The sequence below is a fragment of the Zootoca vivipara genome, chromosome 13 (assembly GCF_963506605.1).
Source record: "Zootoca vivipara chromosome 13, rZooViv1.1, whole genome shotgun sequence".
Taxonomy (NCBI): domain Eukaryota; kingdom Metazoa; phylum Chordata; class Lepidosauria; order Squamata; family Lacertidae; genus Zootoca; species Zootoca vivipara.
This window is the reverse complement of record NC_083288.1, coordinates 19,717,875-19,740,471: the sequence shown is the minus strand read 5'-3', so window position 1 is coordinate 19,740,471 and position 22,597 is coordinate 19,717,875. Positions and strand designations below refer to the sequence as shown.

General features: G+C 44.8%; 1 protein-coding gene across 4 annotated transcripts in view; it reads left to right on the top strand.

Annotated features, from left to right (window-relative positions):
* Nucleotides 1–22,597, top strand: part of IGF2BP1 (insulin like growth factor 2 mRNA binding protein 1) — a 66,017-nt gene that overhangs the window by 40,026 nt on the left and 3,394 nt on the right. The window contains exons 3-12 of one of the 4 annotated variants that reach the window (XM_060282143.1): nt 2,857–2,905; nt 5,563–5,614; nt 6,720–6,783; nt 12,465–12,746; nt 14,304–14,438; nt 15,098–15,220; nt 16,217–16,352; nt 18,255–18,372; nt 19,247–19,386; nt 21,391–21,465. In XM_060282143.1, coding sequence (XP_060138126.1) covers nt 2,857–2,905; nt 5,563–5,614; nt 6,720–6,783; nt 12,465–12,746; nt 14,304–14,438; nt 15,098–15,220; nt 16,217–16,352; nt 18,255–18,372; nt 19,247–19,386; nt 21,391–21,465 — 1,174 coding nt within the window. Of the gene's footprint in view, nt 1–2,856; nt 2,906–5,562; nt 5,615–6,719; nt 6,784–12,464; nt 12,747–14,303; nt 14,439–15,097; nt 15,221–16,216; nt 16,353–18,254; nt 18,378–19,246; nt 19,387–21,390; nt 21,466–22,597 lie in introns of all 4 variants that reach the window. The other 3 variants (XM_060282144.1, XM_035135562.2, XM_035135563.2) reach the window with 3 other exon arrangements.

Here is a 22,597-nt window from a genome sequence, read left to right as displayed (position 1 = left end):
CTCTATATTTTAACTGGAAAAGTTGGGGGTCGTCTTAAACGCCCAGTCATCTTATACGCCGGAATATACGGTATATTATTTACTAGCTGTACCCAGCCACGTGTTGCTGTGGCTCATCCCTGTGATTCCCCCCACCCTGTCCCAACCCATGACCCTTGCCCCCAACACAGGCGAGTCCTCACCTCCACTCCCTGCAAACCTGAGCTGAGGTGTTTTGGAGAGGGAAGGGGATGGCAACAGCGGGGCGGTGCCTGGTTTTTGGCGCGGTGTTGGCGGTAGGATCCCGGCGTGCCCTTTGTGGAGGAATGGCCGTTGTGGCGGTTATCTGCCCTACCCTGTGAGACACAGCTTCTAGCTTCTATTACCCAGTATGCACTCTGTCCCGCCCTTGGAGACACAGTTTCTGGCTTCTATTTCCCAGCACGCACTTATGTCTGTGGTGTGTTATGGAACACAGAGTTTGGGGGGTTTTACCTGGCGCTGTTGTGACGTGTGCCTACGCAAACGGTATGTGGTTACTCTGCATATTCGCATGTGACGTTGTGTTCAAATTTGAATGCAATCGGTCAAGCGGTTTTGGCAAAAAGTGGAGACAAGCAAACATGGTCGGTTTACACATATATATATATACACACACACACACACACCGCCCAACTGGCTGGGTTTCCCCAGCCACTCTGGGCATCTTTCAGCACATATAAAAATGTAATAAAATGCCAAACATAAAAAACTTCTCAATATAGGGCTGCCTTCAGACGACTTCTAAAGGTCATTTAGTTCTTTATTTCCTTGACAACTGACAGGAGGGCGTTCCACATGGAGGGTGTCGCTGCTGGAAAAGGCCCTCTGCCTGGTTCCCTGTAACCTCATTTCTCACAGTGAGGGAACCGCCAGAAGGCCCTCAGAGCTGGACCTCCTTCGGGTATACCAGGCTGCTTAGGGCTTTAAAAGTCAGCAACAACACTTTGAATTGTGCTCTGAAACATACGGGGAGCCAATGAAGATCCTTTAGGACCGGTGTTATATGGTCTCCCGGCGGCTGCTCCCAGTCACCAGTCTAGCTGTTGCGTTCTGGATTAGTTGTAATTTCCAAGTCACCTTCAAATGTAGCCCCACGTAGAGAGCACTGCAGTAGCCCAAGCGGGAGATAACCAGAGCATGTACTACTTGGCGGGATATGCTCACCTAGCTGAGCAACCCATGTTGAGTTTGAAACTGGCTGATGTTGTCCTGGTTCTCCAAGATTAGGTGATGACGGTTCGAATTCTGACTGCTGCCCCGAGTCCTTTTAAAATAGCTGGTAATTCTTCCCTGAGAAGGAGGGAGATGGTGCCTGTCTTTCTGAGTATCTTGACTGCCTGCAACAGGCAACAGTAGTGTTCTCCTTATCTGACCAGATATGACCTGGTGGTGGACTGGACATGCCTGGTGCAGGACCAGCCATGCATACAGCCCGTTGGATTGGACGCGAGCCATTTTTATCTGTAAAATGAGTTTCCAGAGTCTTTTAAAAGCCAATTAAGTCCATAAGCCTCTGGGGGCAGACTATCTTAATAGGTTTCTTGCAGAGGTCTGGAGCACACCGTACAAGTTCATGGGCAGTGAGCATGGGCGTGCAAACATTGAAAGCACCAGATCCATTCTAGCTTCTTATTTTGTAATCTGTAGACAGCCTTCTTTTACAGCAGGGGTGGCCACCTCCCAAGAGACTCTGATCTACTCATAGAGTTAAAAACTGGGAGTGATCTACCCCCTTTTGGGGGGTTCAGGTCAAAGCTGTTGAGTTTTTTCAAGGAAGGGAAGCCCTGTTTTTTGGGCTTTAGGTCAAACTTGTTGAGCTTCTTTTAGGAGGGAGGGAGGCCCATTTTTGTTTAGGGCTTCAGGTCATAGTTCAGCTTTTTTTTTAGGGAGGAGGAAAATTTTGGGTGAACTTTTTTTAGGGGTGCCAGTGATCTAGCAGTAATCTACCACAGACATCCAGTGATCTACTGGTAGATCACAATCTACCTGTTGGACGTGCCTGTTTTACAGTATACGGGGAGCAGCCTTGAGGTCCTCTCTAGAGAATCTTGGTTTTGTACAGGATTATTGCTCCTGGGTGTGTGGAGGTGTGGAATTTGTGTTTATTTGATTTTTTGCACGTGGAAACGTATTCCAATTTTGTAAATTGCTCAGAGAGGAAATTTCCTTCATAGGGCAGCCTCGAAATTCTCAAAACGAACACTAAAAATGGGCCTTCCCTAGAGCCGGCTTTGAGGCAATGCCCTCAGCGGTGCTGTACGGCAAATTTATGCGGGTACCAATTCATGAGCGCCTGTCTAACAAGGTAAAATTTGTCACTCACATTCTTTTATTTTGTGAATTTTATAGTGAAGAACGAGCTCGACTTATTTTACCCCTTTTATCAAAATTTGCACCCTTACAATATTATTTGGAATCCCCCCCCCCTGAAATCTTACAAAAATTCCTTCTGGAAGCTTCCTCAAGCCCAGTGTTATATGACGTGGCCAAATTCTGCACTTTAGCTATTGAGAAACGTAAATCCCTTCTATTGAATGACACATTGCAAATTCCCTTTGTGTAATTGTTCTATTTCTGGTGATGTTATTGCTGATTTTCTTCTTGTTTGGAATTGTGATATTCTGTATTGCTGGCTTTTGCTGTAATAAATATTGGAACTGTTGAATTTCTGCATGCCATAAAGATGTTTAAGGTCACAAGGAGCCTTATCAGCTGTTAATCCTACTGTACAATAATTAAAATTATGTGAACCGCCCTGAGACCTTTGGGTATAGGGCAGTATAGGAAGAAAATAAATAAATAAATAAATAATGAAATTATTATCCTTTGTTTTAGGAGCCGCAAAATTCAGATAAGAAACATCCCCCCTCAGTTACGATGGGAGGTAAGTGAGGTCTCTGACAAGGGCATAGTGTTAGCATCTGTGTCTGAAATCAGGGTGGATAAAAATCAATGATTTTTTTAAAAAAATCAAAAAAATCGGATTTTTTTGATTTAAATCGGATTTTTTTGATTTAAATCGATTTTTTTGATTTAAATTGGATTTTTAAAAATAAAATTGTTTTTGAGGAAAATATATTACCACCCAAAGGTTATTCCATCATGAAATAAAGATTAGTTTTTTAATTATGTAGAATAAGGTTGTATATGTTTAATTTTGGGGGTAAATAAATTCCATTAATCCATTCACAATGTCATGCTCTTCCAGAGGTTTTTGTAAGATTATTGGGCAGTTTCTCTGCCTACAAGATATTATCACAGATGCTTGGTTTACTTTTGCAATTCTCAAAACTGAATTTGACTCAACAGAGATCGATCATACCTCTTCTTCACAGCAAAAATGTCATAGCATGAACAGAGTTGAGAAAAAGACCTTAATCCTATTGTTCTACAAACCTATGAATTCAGAAACAACCCCTTCAGTGCTAAGTTTCAAGAAGTTCAGTGAATAGAATAGAAACAATATTTTTCTGATTGTTTGGAGTGGACAGTATTTAAGTTTTTCATGTGTAGGCTGGGCTGACAGTCTAAGTTTCTTAATATATATATATATATTGTTTTTGTTTAGCCAAATTAGTTAACAAACATGGATGTTTGTTTAAGCAAATAACATATGCTGTAATGTTATTGTTTCAGTTGAATAAATCTATTTAAATTGTTATTATTAAGGTAATGATTATTTTTCTCCTTCCTAAGTACAACAGAAAAGTTGTCCAAATATGATTAACCTATTAAACTGGGGGTAAAAAAACTAATATGAAAAGTTGTTACTCTAAAAATCTTCATCTACTTGCATATTAAAGTTATACCAGCAAGAATTAGTCTTTATGTAGAAAACTATGATTTAAATCAAGCCTTACTGACTAGTGATTTAAATCGTGATTTAAATCGTGATTTAAATCAGTTTGATTTAAATCAAATCCACCCTGTCTGAAATGTCTTTTTAATAAACTGGAAGTTGCATGCTGGATGAGTGAGCTTTGGGATACTTTTGAGATGTGTGAATGGGGCAGAGCAAAGGCGATTATGAGATTTTCCGATTCCCTTCCACCGCAAAGAAAAGAATCCCTCTGGAGTGAAAGGAAAGAGACCAGATTTGAGTTTCCCTCTTGAAATGCATGCATTTCCTAAACAATGGTGCTGCATGCTACTTAGCTAATATGACCGCTAAAATGTGTTTATTTACAATACAGTCGTACCTCGGGTTACGAACACCTCGGTTTGCGAACAGTTCGGGTTACGAACGGCGCAAACCCGGAAGTGTTTTCGCCGCGTGCGCAGAAGCGGCGCGCGGGGCCTGCGCATGCGCAAAATGGCGCTTTGCGCAGCGTTCGGGTTACGAACTTTTTGGGTTACGAACTGCGATCCGGTACGGATCACGTTCGTAACCCGAGGTATTACTGTAGCATGTTTCAGGGGTGCCCAAACTAAGGCCCGGGGGCCGGATGCGGCCCAATCGCCTTCTAAATCCGGTCCGCGGACAGTCTGGGAATCAGCATGTTTTTACATGAGTAGAATGTGTCCTTTTATTTAAAATGCATCTCTGGCTTATTTGTGGGCCATAGGAGTTCGTTCATATTATTTTTCAAAATATAGTCCGGTCCCCCACAAGGTCTGAGGGACAGTGGACCGGCCCCCTGCTGAAAAAGTTTGCTGACCCCTGGCATGTTTGCATACAGTATGAGGTTTTTTGAGTTCTGCTTTGAGACCTCGGCTCCATCTTCAGTATAGATTTTTAAAAAGTAACCTTGCCTCTTTAAACACTCAGGGCACCCTCCAAAGAATCCTGGGAACTGTGGGTTGTTAGGGGTGCTGAGAGTTGTCAGGAGATTCCTATTTCCCATCACCTGGAGCTACAATTATCTGATTGATCTAACTGTCCATCCCTCTTCCTAGGGAACTCTGGGAATTGTAGTTCTGGGAGTGGAATAGGGGGGCGGGTCTCCTAGAAACTCACAGCACCCTTTACAAGCTCCAGACTCCCCAGGGTTTTTTGGAGGAGCGGGGAGGCACAACTTTAAATGTACGATGCAGGCGAGGTCTTCATCTGCTGTGGGCTGTTGTTGTTTTGTCCTTCATTTTTGGCGCTTCCTTTCCTGATTTTTACCTTTGGTGAAATTTTCAGTGTACAGGTGAAACTCGGAAAATTAGAATATCGTCGAAAAGTGCATTTATTTCAGTAATACAACTTAAAAGGTGGAACCAATATATGAGATAGATGCATGACATGCAAAACAAGATATGTCAAGCCTTTATTTGTTGTAATTGTAATTATTTGTTGTTAGGCGGGTCAATTATAAATGGAATGTAATTAATGAAATGTAATAGCGATGTTTATTTTTGTATTATTGTAACTATTTGTTTTATTACTGTGGAATTTCCAAAAGAAAGCATTTGTAAAAAGAAAAAAGAAAAAGTTTCATTACTGAAATAAATGCACTTTTTGACGATATTCTAATTTTCCGAGTTTCACCTGTAACTCTTTCTCTTTCTTTCTCTTCCACAAACCACTTCTTTTATGTTTCTTCCACATCTGAATAGGTCCTGGATGGTTTGCTAGCTCAGTATGGTACTGTGGAAAACTGTGAACAAGGTAAGAACCCTTGAGATGTTTCAGAGAATGTATATGGGTGGGCCTTGGAGCAAAAGACAGGAACCAGACCAGGGCAAGGGATAAAATAGGCTGTAACCACTGAGCCTCTTGGGCTTGCCGATCGGAAGGTCGGCAGTTCGATTCCCCACAGTGGGGTTGAACTCCCAATGCTCTGTCCCTGCTCCTGCCAACCTAGCAGTTCGAAAGCACGCCAGTGCAAGTAGATAAATAGGTACCGCTGCGGAGGGAAGGTAAACGGTATTTCTGTGCACTCTGGTTTCTGTCACGGTGTTCCGTTGTGCCAGAAGCGGTTTAGTCCTGCTGGCTACATGACCTGGAAAGCTGTCTATGGACAAACACCGGCTCCCTCGGCCTCAAAGCGAGATGAACGCCACAACCCCATAGTCGCCTTTGACTGGACCTAACCGTCCAGGGGTCCTTTACCTTTTTTTTTAAACCTTTAATCATAGAATTGTAGGGTGTGGACCCTGAGGAGCATCTAGTCCAACCTCCTGCGATGCAGGAATCTCAACAGACCCCTTCCGACCCCTTTGCTATTTATTTATTTACTAGATTTCTGGACTGCTGTTCCTTGCACATAATGATCTCAGGTGTGAGGTTCCAGCATAACATATTGCATACACTCAGCTCACGACAGAATTTGTGGCCTATGGTTAAGGGCGAAACGCATATTCGTAAACGGACACACGTTATAACTCTAGCAGAAGATCCCAAACCTCTTTGTGGTATGCGTGCATGAATACACGTGAGTGGTGGACAGGTGTGTGGGTTCAGACGCATATGTCACCACATACAACGGGGGCAGCAATAATGCCACACAGAATACCTAGCGGAAATGGCAGGGTTCCGAGTGGGTCCTTCTGAGCCCAGGGCTGTCGGCAGGTGCCTGGTCATCCTGACCCCTGACCCCACCCCATGGTCCAATCTGCTGGGAATTGTGAAAAAAACAAATGTCTTTAAGCTCCAGCCCTTGCTTTCTCTCATGGGTGGTGAGGATTGAGCTTGTTCAATACAGAGTTATTTTGATCGATGATATGGGTGCTTGCTTTAGCTAACCGAGATTTCTTCCTCCTCCTCGTGCAAGTGAATACGGACAGTGAGACGGCGGTTGTCAACGTCACCTACTCCAACCGGGAACAGACCAGGCAGTGAGTTTTTTAAGTACCTTAATAATAACAACAACAACAACAATAATAACAATAATAATTTATTTATACCCCACCCATCTGTCTGGGTTTCCCCAGCCACTCTGGGCGGCTTCCAACAGAAAAGTAAAATACAATAATCTATTGAACATTAAAAAACCTCCCTAAACAATTGTTATCTGACTTGGTCCTTGGGTGTGTTCACAATTCTGCGCAGGGCTTCGAATTCTGTGGCTAGCAAAAAAACAAAAATGCATTCTCTGCTGCCTGCCTCAGTTTATTTCTGTTGCAAAGTCTGTGACTTGTTTATTACAGTGGTACCTCGGTTTATGAACTTAATCCGTTCCGGAAGTCCGTTCTTAAACCGAAACAGTTCTTAAACCGAGGCGATTTCCTTAATGAGGCCTCTTACCTCCAGTGCCATCCACCATTCGGCTTCCGTTCTTAGACCGAGGTAAAGTTAGCAAACCGGGACACTACTTCTGGTTTTGAGGAGTTTGTAAACTGAATCGTTGGTAAACAGGGCTGTTCTTAAACCGAGGTACCACTGTAGATAGATAGATAGATAGATAGATAGATAGATAGATAGATAGATAGATAGATAGATAGATAGATGATAGATAATTTATTACGGTCGGAGACCAGCTTATAAAACACACTTGGGGGTACAATCCCAGAAGGAAAACAAACATTTAAAACATTGTACAACAGTAAATTTAAAATTTATAAATGTGATAAGCGTATAGACACTTTAAAACTTTGAGATAAGCTACTGCAGAGATATGACTCAGAATCACCCGAGGAACCAAGTTTGGGGATTTTCTGAATGAACTAGTTTGGCTGGGGTGGTGGTGGCCTGTGCCTACAGATCTGTGCACAGAATCTGGAGACCATCCAGGTCGTCTTTTGATCTTTGCCTGATAGGAGGAGATCGAATTTTCGCTTTTCTGGGAGGTCAGCGAGCCTCACCAGCAGGGGATCAATGGTCTCTCTACGTGGCTCTTCATAAAAGGGACATCTAAAAAATAAGTGCTCTGGGCTTCCTAACTCCCCCAATGAACAGGAGCAAATTCTCTGAGCATATGGGACATTTTTAAAGGATCCTTCCAGGACCTGCGAGGGCAGAGCAGAGCTTCTGGCGAGAGTAAAAGCCATTTTTGGATACGAGAAAGAAAAGATATGCTGCCGGTGCAGCTATCTCTCTCTCTCTCGATTTCTCCAATTTTATAGTTGGGGCACCTTGAGCAGTCCTGTTGTCTCTCGGTGTCTATGATTCTTTGCCTAACCGTAACTTTTGCTTGGCCCAACCCCAGACTTAGAAGGGCTTGAGGGGCAAAACCCAGTTTCTGAAGGGCAGAGGATCAGTGGGGCTATTCCTCAGGGGGAGAAGATTCAATGTCAGCCATTTGGAGATTGATGTTAGGCAGATATAAGCCTCCACTCTCATCATCCCTGTTTCAAGCCTGACCATTGTGTTTGAAACGCATCTGGGTACATGCAGGAGAGCTCTAAAGAGTTTGGATTGAACTTTCTCAAGGGGGGAGAAAGCAGAGGAAGGCGGGCCCAGAAGGTACCACTGTATTTATTTAAGTGCATTTATATGTCTCATGGGACCCAGGTGGCGCTGTGGAGGGGGCCCTTTACCCTTACCTTTATATGTCTCATAGGGATGCAGGTGGCGCTGTGGGTTAAACCACAGAGCCTAGAGCTTGCCGATCAGAAGGTCGGCGGTTCGAATCCCTGCGACAGGGGGAGCTCCCGTTGCTCGGTCCCAGCTCCTGCCAACCTAGCAGTTCGAAAGCACGTCAAAGTGCTTCCGGCGGGAAGGTAAACGGCGTTTCCGTGTGCTGCTCTGGTTCGCCAGAAGCGGCTTTGTAATGCTGGCCACATGACCTGGAAGCTGTACGCCGGCTTCCTTGGCCAATAATGCAAGATGAGCGCCGCAACCCCAGAGTCGGTCATGACTGGACCTAATGGTCAGGGGTCCCTTTACCTTTACTATTGGGCAAGGGGTATATTTGTACCGTGTGTTGTTGTCCTCTCCCCTCCGTTAGTTACTTCCCTACCCACCCTAAGTCCCGGAAACCTGAGGTGCATTGTGGGCATGCCCACAGGCATTTAGTTGCCTGTGTGAACTCATTTTTTAAAAAATGGGTGTTTTTTTAAAAGATGTATTTTTTACTGTACCAGATTTGCACAAAACAGCAGTCAAAAATGAAATGAGATTATGCATTTACCTTTACCTTTATATGTCTCATACCCCCTCCCCCTCAAGTGATATCAAAGTAATGTTCGGACTGTAACACACTTGACTAACATTTTCTTCCTCTTCTGGGGACCACATTCTCAGGGGTTGTGTGGCAGCGGTGACTTAGTCTCCCAAACAGAGGCAAACAACCCTCTCCTCAATTGATCTGTGCAGGTCAGCGAAGGAGGCGATCTATCTGATGCCTGGAGAGGGGAAGAGGTGGTTCGTCTCCCCATGAGAGTACAGTGGTACCTCGCAAGACGAATGCCTCGTGCAACGAAAAACTCTCTAGACGAAAGCGCCTTGCAATGTTTTTGGTGACTCTCAAGATGAAGTTTTCAATGGCCGCGCTTCGCAAGACGAAATTATTGCTAGACGAAGCGACTCGCGGCACGAATTAATTTCGTCTTGCGAGGCAGCACTGTACTGGGCCGGGCAGGGAGGTTTAAAGCTCTCTTCCCACCTCGGCAGTGGTTGGCTTTCTGCAGCGTGAGAAACGCCAGAAGGGAAGTTATTTGGGTGACCACGGCTGGGCTTGTAAAAGGCGATGGAGCAAAAACATCACCAAACTCCGAGCACAGAAGCATCTCAAAAGCAACAAGAAAGGTTCCTGACTGGACACCCCTCTCTTCCCCCTGCCATGATGCAACGTGTAGAAATAGCGGGGGTTGCAGCAGCATTAAAAAAGAAAAGAAAAAATTGCAGTATTGGAATTAAAGGCAGCAGCCGCCCGCCGCCATGTGTTGGGATGCTGGGATGTGTTATATCAGGTTGTCCCATAATGTGGCCTTGTTAATGGTAACACCCCCATCTATGGGTGGCTGTGTGGAACTGCAGCCCATTGCTAAAATTATACTCTGGCCTTGCCTTAAGGCATGTTGTAATCCTAGATCTCTGATGAGTTTACCTCAAATAAATAAATAAGTTTGTTTTTTGTTTGTTTGAGGTAAATTAATCAGAGATCTAGGATTACAACATGCCTTAAGAAAGCAAGGCCAGAGAATAAACGCGTGCAGCATGCAAACACACACACACACACACCGTATTTTTTCGTGTATAAGACTAGGCCCCCCCCCCCTAAAAATAATGTCAAAAATTAGCAGGTGTCTTATACATGGGGCCATCTCCCCCTATTCTCTTAAATCTGTGTCCCCAAAAATAGGGGGCGTCTTATACATGGGGGCGTCTTATAGATGGAAAAATACGGGGTGTGTGTGTGTGAATGTGTGAATATTTATTCATTCTCCACCTCCCAAAACTGTTTCATCACATTTAGTTTAAGGTGAAATATACACCTTGACAAAATCTTACGTGTAGCGATAAAAAACATCACTGTACAAAGCGATTTTTTAAAAATGCCATTACTCATGACCATTTTTAAAATTATATTTGTTTAATCATTTCTTCAACACAAACAACCGCAAAAAAACACATACAACAAAAACCACCACAACAACACACTTTGACGTTTCAGATTTAAGCATGCTGATATATACAGTACCTATGACCCCACCCCTTTAACAATATTTTCCCACCTCTCTCTCCTTCCCCTACTTCCCACCACTATCTGCCTTATCGCTTAAATATTCGTTCCAGATTTCTTCATATTTATCCATTCTTATTTTGCGTCGACATGCAATTCGTTCGTATGTAGCTAATCTGTCCATATTCTCAATCCATGTGCTCAGTGGAATCTTTTTGCGGCTCTTCCAAGTCATCAAAACAAGTTTTTTTGCTTCTAATATAGCACAGTACATCCATATATTTTTTGACCCCTTGAAATCTCCCACGTTTCCAGAATATAATTTAGAATTAAATTCAGTTCCCCTAGATAACAATTTCTTTTTTATTACTCTTGCTATAAATATCCTCACCTCGCACCAGAATGATATTATCATCGGGCAGTTAATCAACATATGTACTAAGTTCGCATTTTTACTCCCACACCTCCAGCAGTTATCTACACTTGTTATTTTCTTCTGGTATGGTTTTGCTGCAGTCCAGTGGACTCTGAATATTATTTTCTGTTGAATAGGTCTTAGTCTTAGATCCATAGAGACTTATTTCTGCTGATTTTCCTACTTGACTCCCATACATCATTTGTTATCTGTACCCCTAACTCTTCACTCCATTTTTGTCTATCATATTCTAAATCATATTTCTTCCTGTTGAGTAAGGTTTTATATAATGAAAGTGTAGGATTTTTTTTGCTTTTATTGCAGAGATTAATTCTTGTAGCAGCATGGGTGTTTCTGATGCTGCTATAGCGTCAGGGCCAAACTGCCTTTCCATTTCAAATTGATCGTGGTGGAGGGGAGAGATTGAGAATTGCCTATATATCAGCTTCCTTCCCCTTTGTCAGAAGTGAATAAGGAGAAGGGAAGGGCAAAAAAAAAACCCCATCACTGGAAATGAGAAGCAAGTGGCTGTGGCAATCGGAAGAGGGAAGAGGGCTTGTGGGTTTCCGCCGGGGGGGGGGGGGAGATACATAAGGAACCATATGTTCTTGGCTGCTTTATATATCGGCCTTGCCATTGTTGCAAGCCAAAAAATGGCTTATCTTCTGAGTTAGGCCAATAAGACTCAGAGACAAGAGGAGTTAGGAGTCCATGAGTTTATTGCAAAGCAATAAGGTTACAGTCGAATCTTTTCGCAAAACTGCAACCCCGCCCAACGTGGGGCAGAGGAATTTATAACATTTCAGACAAAGGATTTCAATTAAACCAATCATATAAATCATTACATCATTGTATATTTAATATTCAGCATTACCTCGTTTCATATTTAATACGCATGCGCAATAAGCATCGCTAACTAAACTTTGATTCTTACCGTGATCTGTTACATATTGCTAGTTTACATGCACGGGGACCTGTGTTACATGTGGATGTAACAATTTATGTTCTAGTTTACGAATTGCTTCTTTGTGATTGACGTATTAGCTGACCTTCTATCCCAGTAGGAACGGCTTCTTGCTGAATCATCAGTTTCTTTAAAGCAACAGGTTACCATAACTCTTCTAATATAAGCATATTCCAAGATTTTTAAGGATTTACATTATCGCCTTAATTGTGGCCCGTTGGGCCCCTGCTACACCATGACTCCACCCCTTTTTATTTACTTTTTATAATTCAGCATGTGGTGCTTCTTGGAGCCTCTGGTGTGTGAATTGGCAGAGCTGGTGCGGTGGTGGCATGGAACGGAGAGTAGTTTGAAGTCCAGCTTCTGTGAGGGAAGGGGACGTTGTCAGCGGGTTGGGGATTAAAACCTCAGGACAAGCTGAGGAGTGGTCCTAGCCAAAACTGCACACAGTAGTATTAGGGCTCGATTTTAACTAACCAGACAGTTCTTTTGACTGCAGATGTGCTGGTTTTAGTTTTAAGTAGGGTTAATTGATTGGCTTCTCTCTCTGTGTATCTGTCCGTCTTATCTTCAGGGCCATTATGAAACTTAACGGGCACCAACTGGAAAACCACGCACTGAAGGTCTCCTACATCCCCGACGAACAAACCGTGCAGGGTGCAGAGAACGGGCGCCGAGGGGGCTTTGGATCGCGGGGCGCCCCCCGGCAAGGTTCACCCGTGGCTTCCGGAGCACCCGTGAAACAGCAGCCGGTAGACATTCCCCTCCGCCTTCTCGTTCCCACCCAGTATGTGGGAGCCATCATTGGCAAAGAAGGTGCCACCATCCGTAACATCACCAAGCAGACACAGTCCAAGTAAGGCCCTGCTAGCTTAGCAAGCGTTTCCATAGCAAACCCGCTTGTTTACCGCTACACCTTTACACTGCTTTGTTGCCAAGAGTGTGCTAGGTGCTGCATGGGACACAAGGCCAGCCCCATCGTTGGGCAGAGTGAGACGTCTGCCTCAGACACTGGGGTGTGTGAGGTGCTGGAAGGCACAGTGGTGTGTGTGCCAGGCAACCTGCGTCGTATCCCTTCAGGTGTCCTGCAGGGCTTAGGCAGAGTGGTAGGCCCTGTCCTGTTGCCGCTGTTGAAGCCAGGAATCAGCTGCGAGTCCAGCTGGTATATGGAATGGGAGGCTCCATCTTGTCCTTCTCCCTAGGCAAATAAAACGATTTGGGGGTATGCTCTGGTGGAAACATAGCCCAGAAGGATTTAAGCTGTTAAGACTGGTGGGTCAGAGGCCTGGGGATTGGGATTCAGAGAACAAAAGTGTGCCTTCTCTTGGGCCTAGAAGGCACCTCAGGCTGCAGATGTGGGTGCTGTTAAGGGTGGCACATTGGGAAGTTTATTTATTTACAAGGGCGTGTATGTGTCTTGATATCATATACAGTGGTACCTTGACTTAATGAATGCCTCGACTTCCGAAGTCCGCTAACCCGGAAGTATTTTTTGCTGTGCACGCATTCTGTGCATGCGCAGAAGCGGCATGCACAAAATGGACGCTTTGACTTACGAAGTTTTCAACTTCTGAAGAGCGCCGCAGAACGGATCGCCTTCGTAAGTCGAGGTACCACTGTTTACGTGGTGTGTGTGTGTGTGTATCACACGTGCACACACATTCTTGACCCGCTACAGGGTATTTTCAGCGATGGTCCTGCGTTTGTGGAGTGCCATACCCTGAGAGGTACAAATGTTCCCCTCATTATTACCTGACTCATGGAGACCCAACCCGCTAGGAAATGATCTATTATTTTGTTTTTTGTGCTACCCTTTCTCTAAGAAAACAATTTCCTCTTTCCCTTTCCCCTTGCTGCAGCCCCATGACGTAGCTTAAGCTGAGAGACAGGGACTAGCCCAGGAACTAACCCAGTGACCTTGATGGCTGAGGAGGAGTTTTAACGCAGGCCACCTCAGTCCCAGTCCCAGAGCTCCATTGTTCATTGTTTGAGACTCAAAATTACTTCTACTGTGGAAATGCTCCTTTACCATATGTCTAGGAAGGCCTACAAATGGCCTTGTTCTTGCCTGGGGAGCATAGCTGCCAAGTTTTCCCCTTTCTCGCGAGGAAGCCTATTCAGCATAAGGGAAAATCCCTTTAAAAAATGGATAACTTGGCAGCTATGCTGGGGAGTTTTACAGATCTTCCTGAGGTTGGCAAGATGGATGTGGAAGGGGAAAAGACAAGGATTCTGAGATGTGTAGCAAAGATGGGGAGCCTGGCCAGAGGCAGAGGGGCAGCCAAGGGGATTCAAGATTCTTAAGCATCTGTTGGGTGGATTTTGGGTTTCTGGTTCTTCGGGCGCATGCTGTGAACCTCCTTTTCCGAGTTTTGCTACTCTAGCAGCTGGCTCTTCTCTCCCTTCCCTGTAGAATCGACGTGCACCGGAAGGAAAACGCCGGGGCAGCAGAGAAAGCGATCAGTATCCATTCGACCCCAGAAGGCTGTTCTGCCGCTTGCAAGATGATTTTGGAAATCATGCAGAAGGAGGCAAAAGACACCAAGACGTAAGGCTGTGGGCTATCGTTGGCGCAAAGTGTGGCGTTGGCTTATTGGATAGTTGTTTATTTCCTTGACATCTGATGGGAGGGCATTCCACAGGGTGGGCGCCACTTCCGAGAAGGCCCTCTGCCTGGTTCCCTGTAGCTTTGCTTCTTGCAGTGAGGGAACCGCCAGAAGGCCCTCGGAGCTGGACCTCAGTGTCCGGGCAGAACGATAGGGGTGGAGACGCTCCTTCAGCTATACTGGACCGAGGCCATTTAGGGCTTTAAAGGTCAGCACCAACACTTTGAATTATGGTTGGAAACGTACTGGGACCCAATGTAGGTCTTTCAGGGCCGGGGTTATATGGTTTCGGCGGCCATTTCCAGTCACCAGTCTAGCTGCCGCATTCTGGATTAGTTGTAGTTTCTGGGTCACCTTCAAAGGTAGCCCCACATAGAGCGCATTACAGTAGTCCAAGCAGGAGGGAACTGTGGGAAGACAGTCCGCTTACAAGTCAGATTACGAGTTAGATTATAAACCCACCCTGGTCCAGTTTCCAGAAGAGGCCTGTCTGTTCAGGGGTTGATGTCCCAAAGCGTAAGAGGTGGCCTGGAATTGACCTCAGGAAGAAGTCCGAATGTGGGAGTCCAACCCTCTGATTTCACCCATTCCCCCCCCACAGGGCTGATGAAGTGCCCCTGAAAATCCTAGCCCATAACAACTTTGTGGGACGGCTGATCGGCAAAGAAGGACGCAACTTGAAGAAGGTGGAGCAGGACACCGAGACAAAGATCACCATCTCTTCGTAAGACTTCCTTCTTTCTTCTATCTCCTCACCCCATTTCGTTTCGACCCCCTTTTTTATATAAAAAGGGTATTGTATTCACACTAGGGCGCTATGGAGTGTCGAATCTGTGTTTTCCTCCATCCACACAGGAGCACTTTCTATTTTAGGCCTTCATAATCTACCTCAGGCATCCCCAAACTGCGGCCCTCTAGATGTTTTGGCCTACAACTCCCATGATCCCTAGCTAAGATGACCAGTGGTCAGGGATGATGGGAATTGTAGTCCAAAACATATGGAGGGCTGAAGTTTGGGGATGCTTGATCTACCTCAAGAGTTTCCTGCTGACTCAGGTGGCGCTGTGGGTTAAACCACAGAGTCTAGGGCTTGCTGATCAGAAGGTCGGCGGTTCAAATCCCTGCAACGGGGTGAGCTCCCGTTGCTTGGTCCCAGCTCCTGCCCACCTAGCAGTACGAAAGCACATCAAAGTGCAAGTAGATAAATAGGGACCCCTCCGGCGGGAAGGTAAACGGTGTTTCCGTGCGCTGCTCTGGTTCGCCAGAAGCAGCTTTGTCATGCTGGCCACATGACCCAGAAGCTGTCTGCGGACAAACGCCGGCTCCCTCGGCCTATAGAGCGAGATGAGTGCCGCAACCCCAGAGCCGGACACGACTGGACCTGATGGTCAGGGGCGCCTTTGCCTTTACTATTGGGCAAGGGGTATATTTGTACCATGTGTTGTTGTCCTCTCCCCTCCGTTAGTTACTTCCCTGCCCACCCTAAGTCCCGGAAACCTGAAGGTGCATTGTGGGCATGCCCACAGGCATTTAGTTGCCTGTGTGCACTCCTTTTTAAAAAAAATGGTGGTTGTTTTTTTTTTGAAAGACGTATTTTTCACTGTACCAGATTTGCACAAAACAGCAGTCAAAAATGAAATGAGATTATGCATATTGCTCCAAGTTGGGCAAGGATTTGGGGACGCTTGCATGAAAGGCTGAGGCTTCCTTTCCTCCCCAGGCTGCAGGATTTGACCCTGTACAACCCTGAAAGGACCATCACTGTGAAGGGCTCCATTGAGAACTGCTGCAAAGCAGAGCAAGAGATCATGAAGAAAGTGAGAGAAGCCTATGAGAACGATGTGGCAGCTATGAGTGTGAGTCTCCTTATGTTGCACCTTCTCTGGGCAATTCAGAAGCTCTAAAGAGAGCCCATCTAGTGGTACTGCTATCTGTCTGGGAATCACTGGCTTTCCATCAAAAGGCTCCAAAATCCATTCAGCTGCTTCGTATGAATACGTTATCCTTCAAAAGCTGTTACCTAGTCGGTTGTGGACTTGGGAATCTTAATTCTTAGGCATTGGGTTCTGCATTGTTACTTTGAATAGCATTGGCTCCTCCCTGCCATACTTTCTTTTCCTTTTATAGGTTGTAATGGTGTGACAAGCAGAAAGGTAAACGGCGTTTCCGTGTGCTGCTCTGGTTTGCCAGAAGCGGCTTTGTCATGCTGGCCACATGACCCGGAAGCTATACGCCGGTTCCCTCGGCCTATAGAGCGAGATGAGCGCGCAACCCCAGAGTCGGTCACGACTGGACCTAATGGTCAGGGGTCCCTTTACCTTTAATGGTGTGACAAATAAAGTAGGGTGCAGATGGGCAGGTGGGATGATAGAAATTCTTGTGGGATAGAAACTTTTGCAAACTTGGTTGCAAGATCATAATAACTGGTCAAAAGAGAGGCTGCTAAATGACAGGTGGAGGAATAACTTTTAAGAAGGAATATGTGTGTTTCTCTTTGATTTGAAGCTGAGGCCCTGAAACAGAGAAGGTTGGTTGCAAATTAACCCACCAATTAAATAATAATAATAATAATAATAATAATAATAATAATATATTTATTATTTATACCCTGACCATCTAGCTGGGTTTCCCCAGCCACTCTGAGCGGTTCCCAACAGAATTAAAAGCGCAATAAAACATCAGTCATTAAAAACTTCCCTAAACAGGGCTGCCTTCAGATGTCTTCTAAAAGTCTGATAGTTGTTTATTTCCTTGACATCTGATGGGAGGGCATTCTTAAGGGTGGGCACCACTGCCGAGAAGGCCCTAGTAGCAGCAGCAGCAATATTTAATATTGACATAGGGCTTTTTGAATGTTCAGATTGCAGTAATCTTTACAATAATCAGTAGGCATTGTTATTCTCTGTATAGTAGATGGAGACTGAGAAAGACTTAATTCTGATGTATTGGTTGCATATGGGCAATCAGTCTCTGGCTTAATGAACACAATGGGATATTAACACACAGTGTGCAAATAATGGGCAGCCCTTTTGATTCTCCCTTTGCGCAAGTGAACAAAAAAAGCCAGGAAGCCACAGTTAACCCCAGACCTCTTAGAGTGCAAATGGTTGTTCCAAGATTCACACGCACCATAGCTTGCCATGAACTGCACTGGCTATAGTTAGCAAGGAGCAGGAAGTGGAGGAGGGGAGAATGGAATGGAGAAAGGAGGTTGTCTGAGGCCCTCAAGTCTGCGGTGTTGCTCTTGATTGCAAAATTGTGTGAGTTGCACCACAGTGGCTTGCCTAAAGCCTCCAGAGGAATTCAAGAGTGAAGTGAGATTTCGCTGGGAGCTTCCCAGTTCTCCACTCCCACTTCATAGCTTGTGCTGCACCGTGCTTCATAAACGTGTCCGGTTCACTGCTTTGGGGCTGCGGAACAGTTTCTCTTTGTTTACCTTGAGTAGCTGATTGGTGCACCGAAACCTGGGTGCATAATGGGAAAGTGGCAATGTGCTCAAGTGTGTTTTGGTGCCCTAATTACTCTACGGACGCGACCTGTGCCCAAACTTGTTTCCATGGGTGCAGAAGTTTATTATACAGAGCCTTTGGCTGCTTTCTTGGCTGTCTAAATCAGGGCAAATTGAATGAACCAGAAAGTAAGGCAAAACCGCTGCACTGCGAGAAGTGTTTCAGTGCTGACAGCGAATTCACAATAAAAAGGTAGAAATGAATATTTGGCTTGCCATATTTTATTTTTTCACTCTCTTTTTCTTTTAGCTGCAGTCACACCTGATACCTGGGCTGAACCTGGCTGCCGTTGGCCTCTTTCCTGCCTCTTCCAATGCGGTGCCTCCTCCCCCAAGTAGTGTCTCTGGAGCAGCCCCATACAGCTCTTTTTTGGTAAGCTTGAGCTCAACCTACACAAAACATGCCCTACTATAGAGCTTTCCTTTTCCTGTAGCGTGTGTGAGTTTCAGACAAAATCACATGCAAGTTCTGCCAAAACAAACAAGCCCATGCACCAAACATTGTGTGACATCATAGTAAATCAGCCAGTGGTGTGTGCATGGCAAATAATAATAATAATAATAATAATAATAATAATAATAATATATTTATTTATTTATTTATTTATTTATTTATTTATACCCCGCCCATCTGGCTGGGTTTCCCCAGCCACTCTGGGCAGCTTACAACAGAATATTAAAATACAATAATCTATTAAACATTAAAAGCTTCTCTAAACAGGGCTGCCTTCAGATGTCTTCTAAAAGTCTGGTAGTTGTTTTTCTCTTTGACATCTGATGGGAGGGCGTTCCACAGGCCTGGCGCCACTACCGAGAAGGCCCTCTGCCTGGTTCCCTGTAACTTGGCTTCTCGCAGCGAGGGAACCGCCAGAAGGCCCTCGGCGCTGGACCTCAGTGTCTGGGCAAAATGATGGGGGTGGAGACGCTCCTTCAAGTATACTGGACTGAGGCTGTTTAGGGCTTTAAAGGTCAGCACCAACACTTTGAATTGTGCTCGGAAACAAACTGGGAGCCAATGTAGGTATTTCAGGACCGGCGGCCGCTCCCAGTCACCAGTCTAGCTGCCGCATTCTGTATTAGTTTTAGTTTCCAGGTCACCTTCACAGGTAGCCCCACATAGAGCGCATTGCAGTAGTCCAAGCGAGAGATAACTAGAGCATGCACCACTCTGGCGAGACAGTTTCAAATAGTTTCAAACCTAGTAGTTTGGGATATCCCTCTTGACTGATACTAACTGGTGACCACAAAAACCTTTATATCGGCAGCCTCCTGAGCAAGAGACAGTGCACGTCTTCATTCCTGCCCAGGCTGTGGGTGCGATCATCGGCAAGAAGGGACAGCACATCAAACAGCTCTCCAGATTTGCAAGTGCCTCCATCAAGGTGCCTGTTCCATTCTGTTTAATCCCTATTGTTGCTTTTGTTGATTGATGCAAACCATGATGGTGCTAGAAAACAAAGTAGGCATCCTGGGGTCCCATTTGAACTCCAGGGGAGTTGTGGAAGAGCAACCTGGAATCATAAGAGTTGTAGAGTCCAACCCCCTGCATTGGAGGAAAACGCAGCTGTCCCATACGGGGATCGAACCTGCAACCTTGGGATTATCAGCACCATGCTCTAACCAACTGAGCTATTCAAGCCGATCTACATCATGGGGCAGCTTCCCAGTGGATTATGCCATTACACTTGTGTTGATGCAACTTAGTGGCACTGTCTGTTCTGCTTGCTGTGCTAGAGAGTTTGGGTTCTTAAAATGTGCAGCAAATCTTTTTTTACAAAGGCACATCCAGTTTGCCAAGAGTGATGCAAAATTCCTTTTATTTCTTCCCAACCCCCGTTAGCAAAGTTAGGTAAATAACACAGAGAGAGCCCAGAGAGAAAAGAAATCCTGAGGAAACTGAACAAAGGCAGTATATACTGTAATTTAATATGAAAGGAACAGAGAGGTTTTGTCCTTCTTGGTTCAGGCCTTGTGTGTGGCAGGTACCTGCCCGCTGCCTGCCTGCTTAAAGGAGAATCGTTTGACCATGAAACTATAGCTGATGACCGTGAAATCGTTTGACCATGAAACTATAGCTGATGAAGAATAAATGAAACAAGGCCTTGTCCTGTATTTGAAAATTATTCTAACTGGAATTTCATAGAATCATAGAGTTGGAAGAGACCACAAGGGCCATCCAGTCCAACCCCCTGCCAAGCAGGAAACACCATCAAAGCATTTCTGACAGATGGCTGTCAAGCCTCCGCTTAAAGACTTCCAAAGAAGGCGACTCCACCACACTCCTTGGCAAAATCCTCATAAGGCATCGTTTCCAGGCCTTTGACCATTTTGGTTGCCCTCTTCTGGACACGTTCCAGCTTGTCAGTATCCTTCTTGAACTGTGGTGCCCAGAACTGGACACAGTACTCCAGATGAGGTCTGACCAGAGCAGAATACAGTGGTACTATTACTTCCCTAGATCTAGATGCTATACTCCTATTGATGCAGCCCAGAATTGCATTGGCTTTTTTAGCTGCTGCATCACACTGCTGACTCATGTCAAGTCTGTGGTCTACAAAGACTCCTAGGTCCTTTTCACATGTACTGCTCTCAAGCCAGGTGTCACCCATCCTGTATTTGTGCCTTTCATTTTTTTTGCCCAAGTGTAGTACCTTACATTTCTCCTTGTTAAAATTCATCTTGTTTGCTTTGGCCCAGTTGTCTAATCTGTTAAGGTCATTTTGAAGTGTGATCCTGTCCTCTGGGGTATTAGCCACCCCTCCCAATTTGGTGTCGTCTGCAAACTTGCTCAGGATGCCCTCAAGCCCATCATCCAAGTCATTGATAAAGATGTTGAATAAGACTGGGCCCAAGACAGAACCCTGTGGCACCCCACTAGTCACTACTCTCCAGGATGAGGAGGAGCCATTGATGAGCACTCTTTGGGTTCGGTCAGTCAGCCAGTTACAAATCCACTGAATGGTAGCATTGTCTAGCCCGCATTTTACCAGCTTCTTCACAAGAATATAATGGGGCACCTTGTCAAAGGCCTTGCTGAAATCAAGATAGGCTATATCCACAGCGTTCCCTTCATCTACCAGGCTTGTAATTCTGTCAAAAAATGAGATCAGATTAGTCTGACATGACTTATTTGTCTCATTACTTGAAGCTTTAAACAGTTTGAAGAAATTATAATTAATCTCCTTCCTGGCCTGAGTTCTTGGAACCTTTCCATTTGATCTAATAAATAGCAATCACAATAATTGCCACCAGGAATGGATGGATCACCCTTTGGCTCAGTTCAGTCTGAACCCAGTATCTTGGGAGTAGTGGGAGGGATGGGGAATGAATCCCAGGCTTTGCTGATAAATGGCTCTCCCTACTGTTCTTTCTCTTGTGTCCTTCAGATCGCTCCTCCAGAGACGCCAGATTCCAAAGTGCGAATGGTGATAATCACTGGACCACCGGAAGCCCAATTCAAGGTTTCTTTCCTCCTTCTTACAGATCAGTGGCCGCAGGGGGACTTAAACATGATTACAAGTATTGTCTTCATTATTTACTGAGTGCCATTACTCAGGCCCTGTTGTTGGCTTCAAATAGGCACCCAGTTGGCCACTGTGAGAACAGTTTGCAGAACCAGATGTTACCATTACTGGGTTTTTATCATTATTTAATCACCACTATTATGTCACAATCCATATGCACAATGCTTTACAGAGTAACACAAGCAGAGAGAGAGAGAGAAGTCTCTGCCCTGAGGAGATTACCATTCATATTTCAATAATAAGGGAGGCAACAGTCAGAAGAATGGACTCTATTTTTTGGCAAAGGGTTTTTTAAGGAGATAACAGAAATCACTGGGTTAAAGCTGACCAAAAGTCCAGAGGTAGCATTATTATCAATTTACGATAGGGTGGAAGGTTTGCAGGCTATGCTCCCAAATTTATTGACAGCTGCACGAATTAGGATAGCTAGGAAGTGGAAGGGGCAAGCAGAATATAAAATGCAAGAATGGTATAAAGAGGTGTGGGATATAGATATTCATGATAAATTAACATGTGCCATTAAGGTAAGACGGGGAATACGCAGGAGAAATGATTTTGAAGAGATACGGAGGGTGTTTGCAGGATTTGTTCCGTTAAAAAGGAAAGGGGATAAACCATTGCAAGAAGTGTTGAAATTTTGGGAGATTTGATAGTTACAATGGAATAGTCTCGGTAGTGGGGGGTACATTTTTATTCTTATTTATTTATTATTATTACAGTGGTGCCTCGCTAGACGAATGCCCTGCTTAACGAAATTTCCGCTTAACGAAATGTTTTTTCTAGCGGAGGTTGCCTCGCTAGACAAATTCGTTTTACGAAAAATTCATCTAGCGAATCGCGGTTTCCCATAGGAATGCATTGAAATTCAATTAATGCGTTCCTATGGGCAAAAAAAAAAATTCAAAAAAAATTCAATGCATTCCTATGGGATTTGCTAGACGAATTTTTCGTTATAAGAAAAGACCAGTGGAACGAATTAAATTCGTCTAGCGAAGAAGAAGAATAGACTGTTTAAAAGCGCCTTGGTTTTCTTTTTTTATCATGGAGCTCTCAACGAGCAACAAGACAG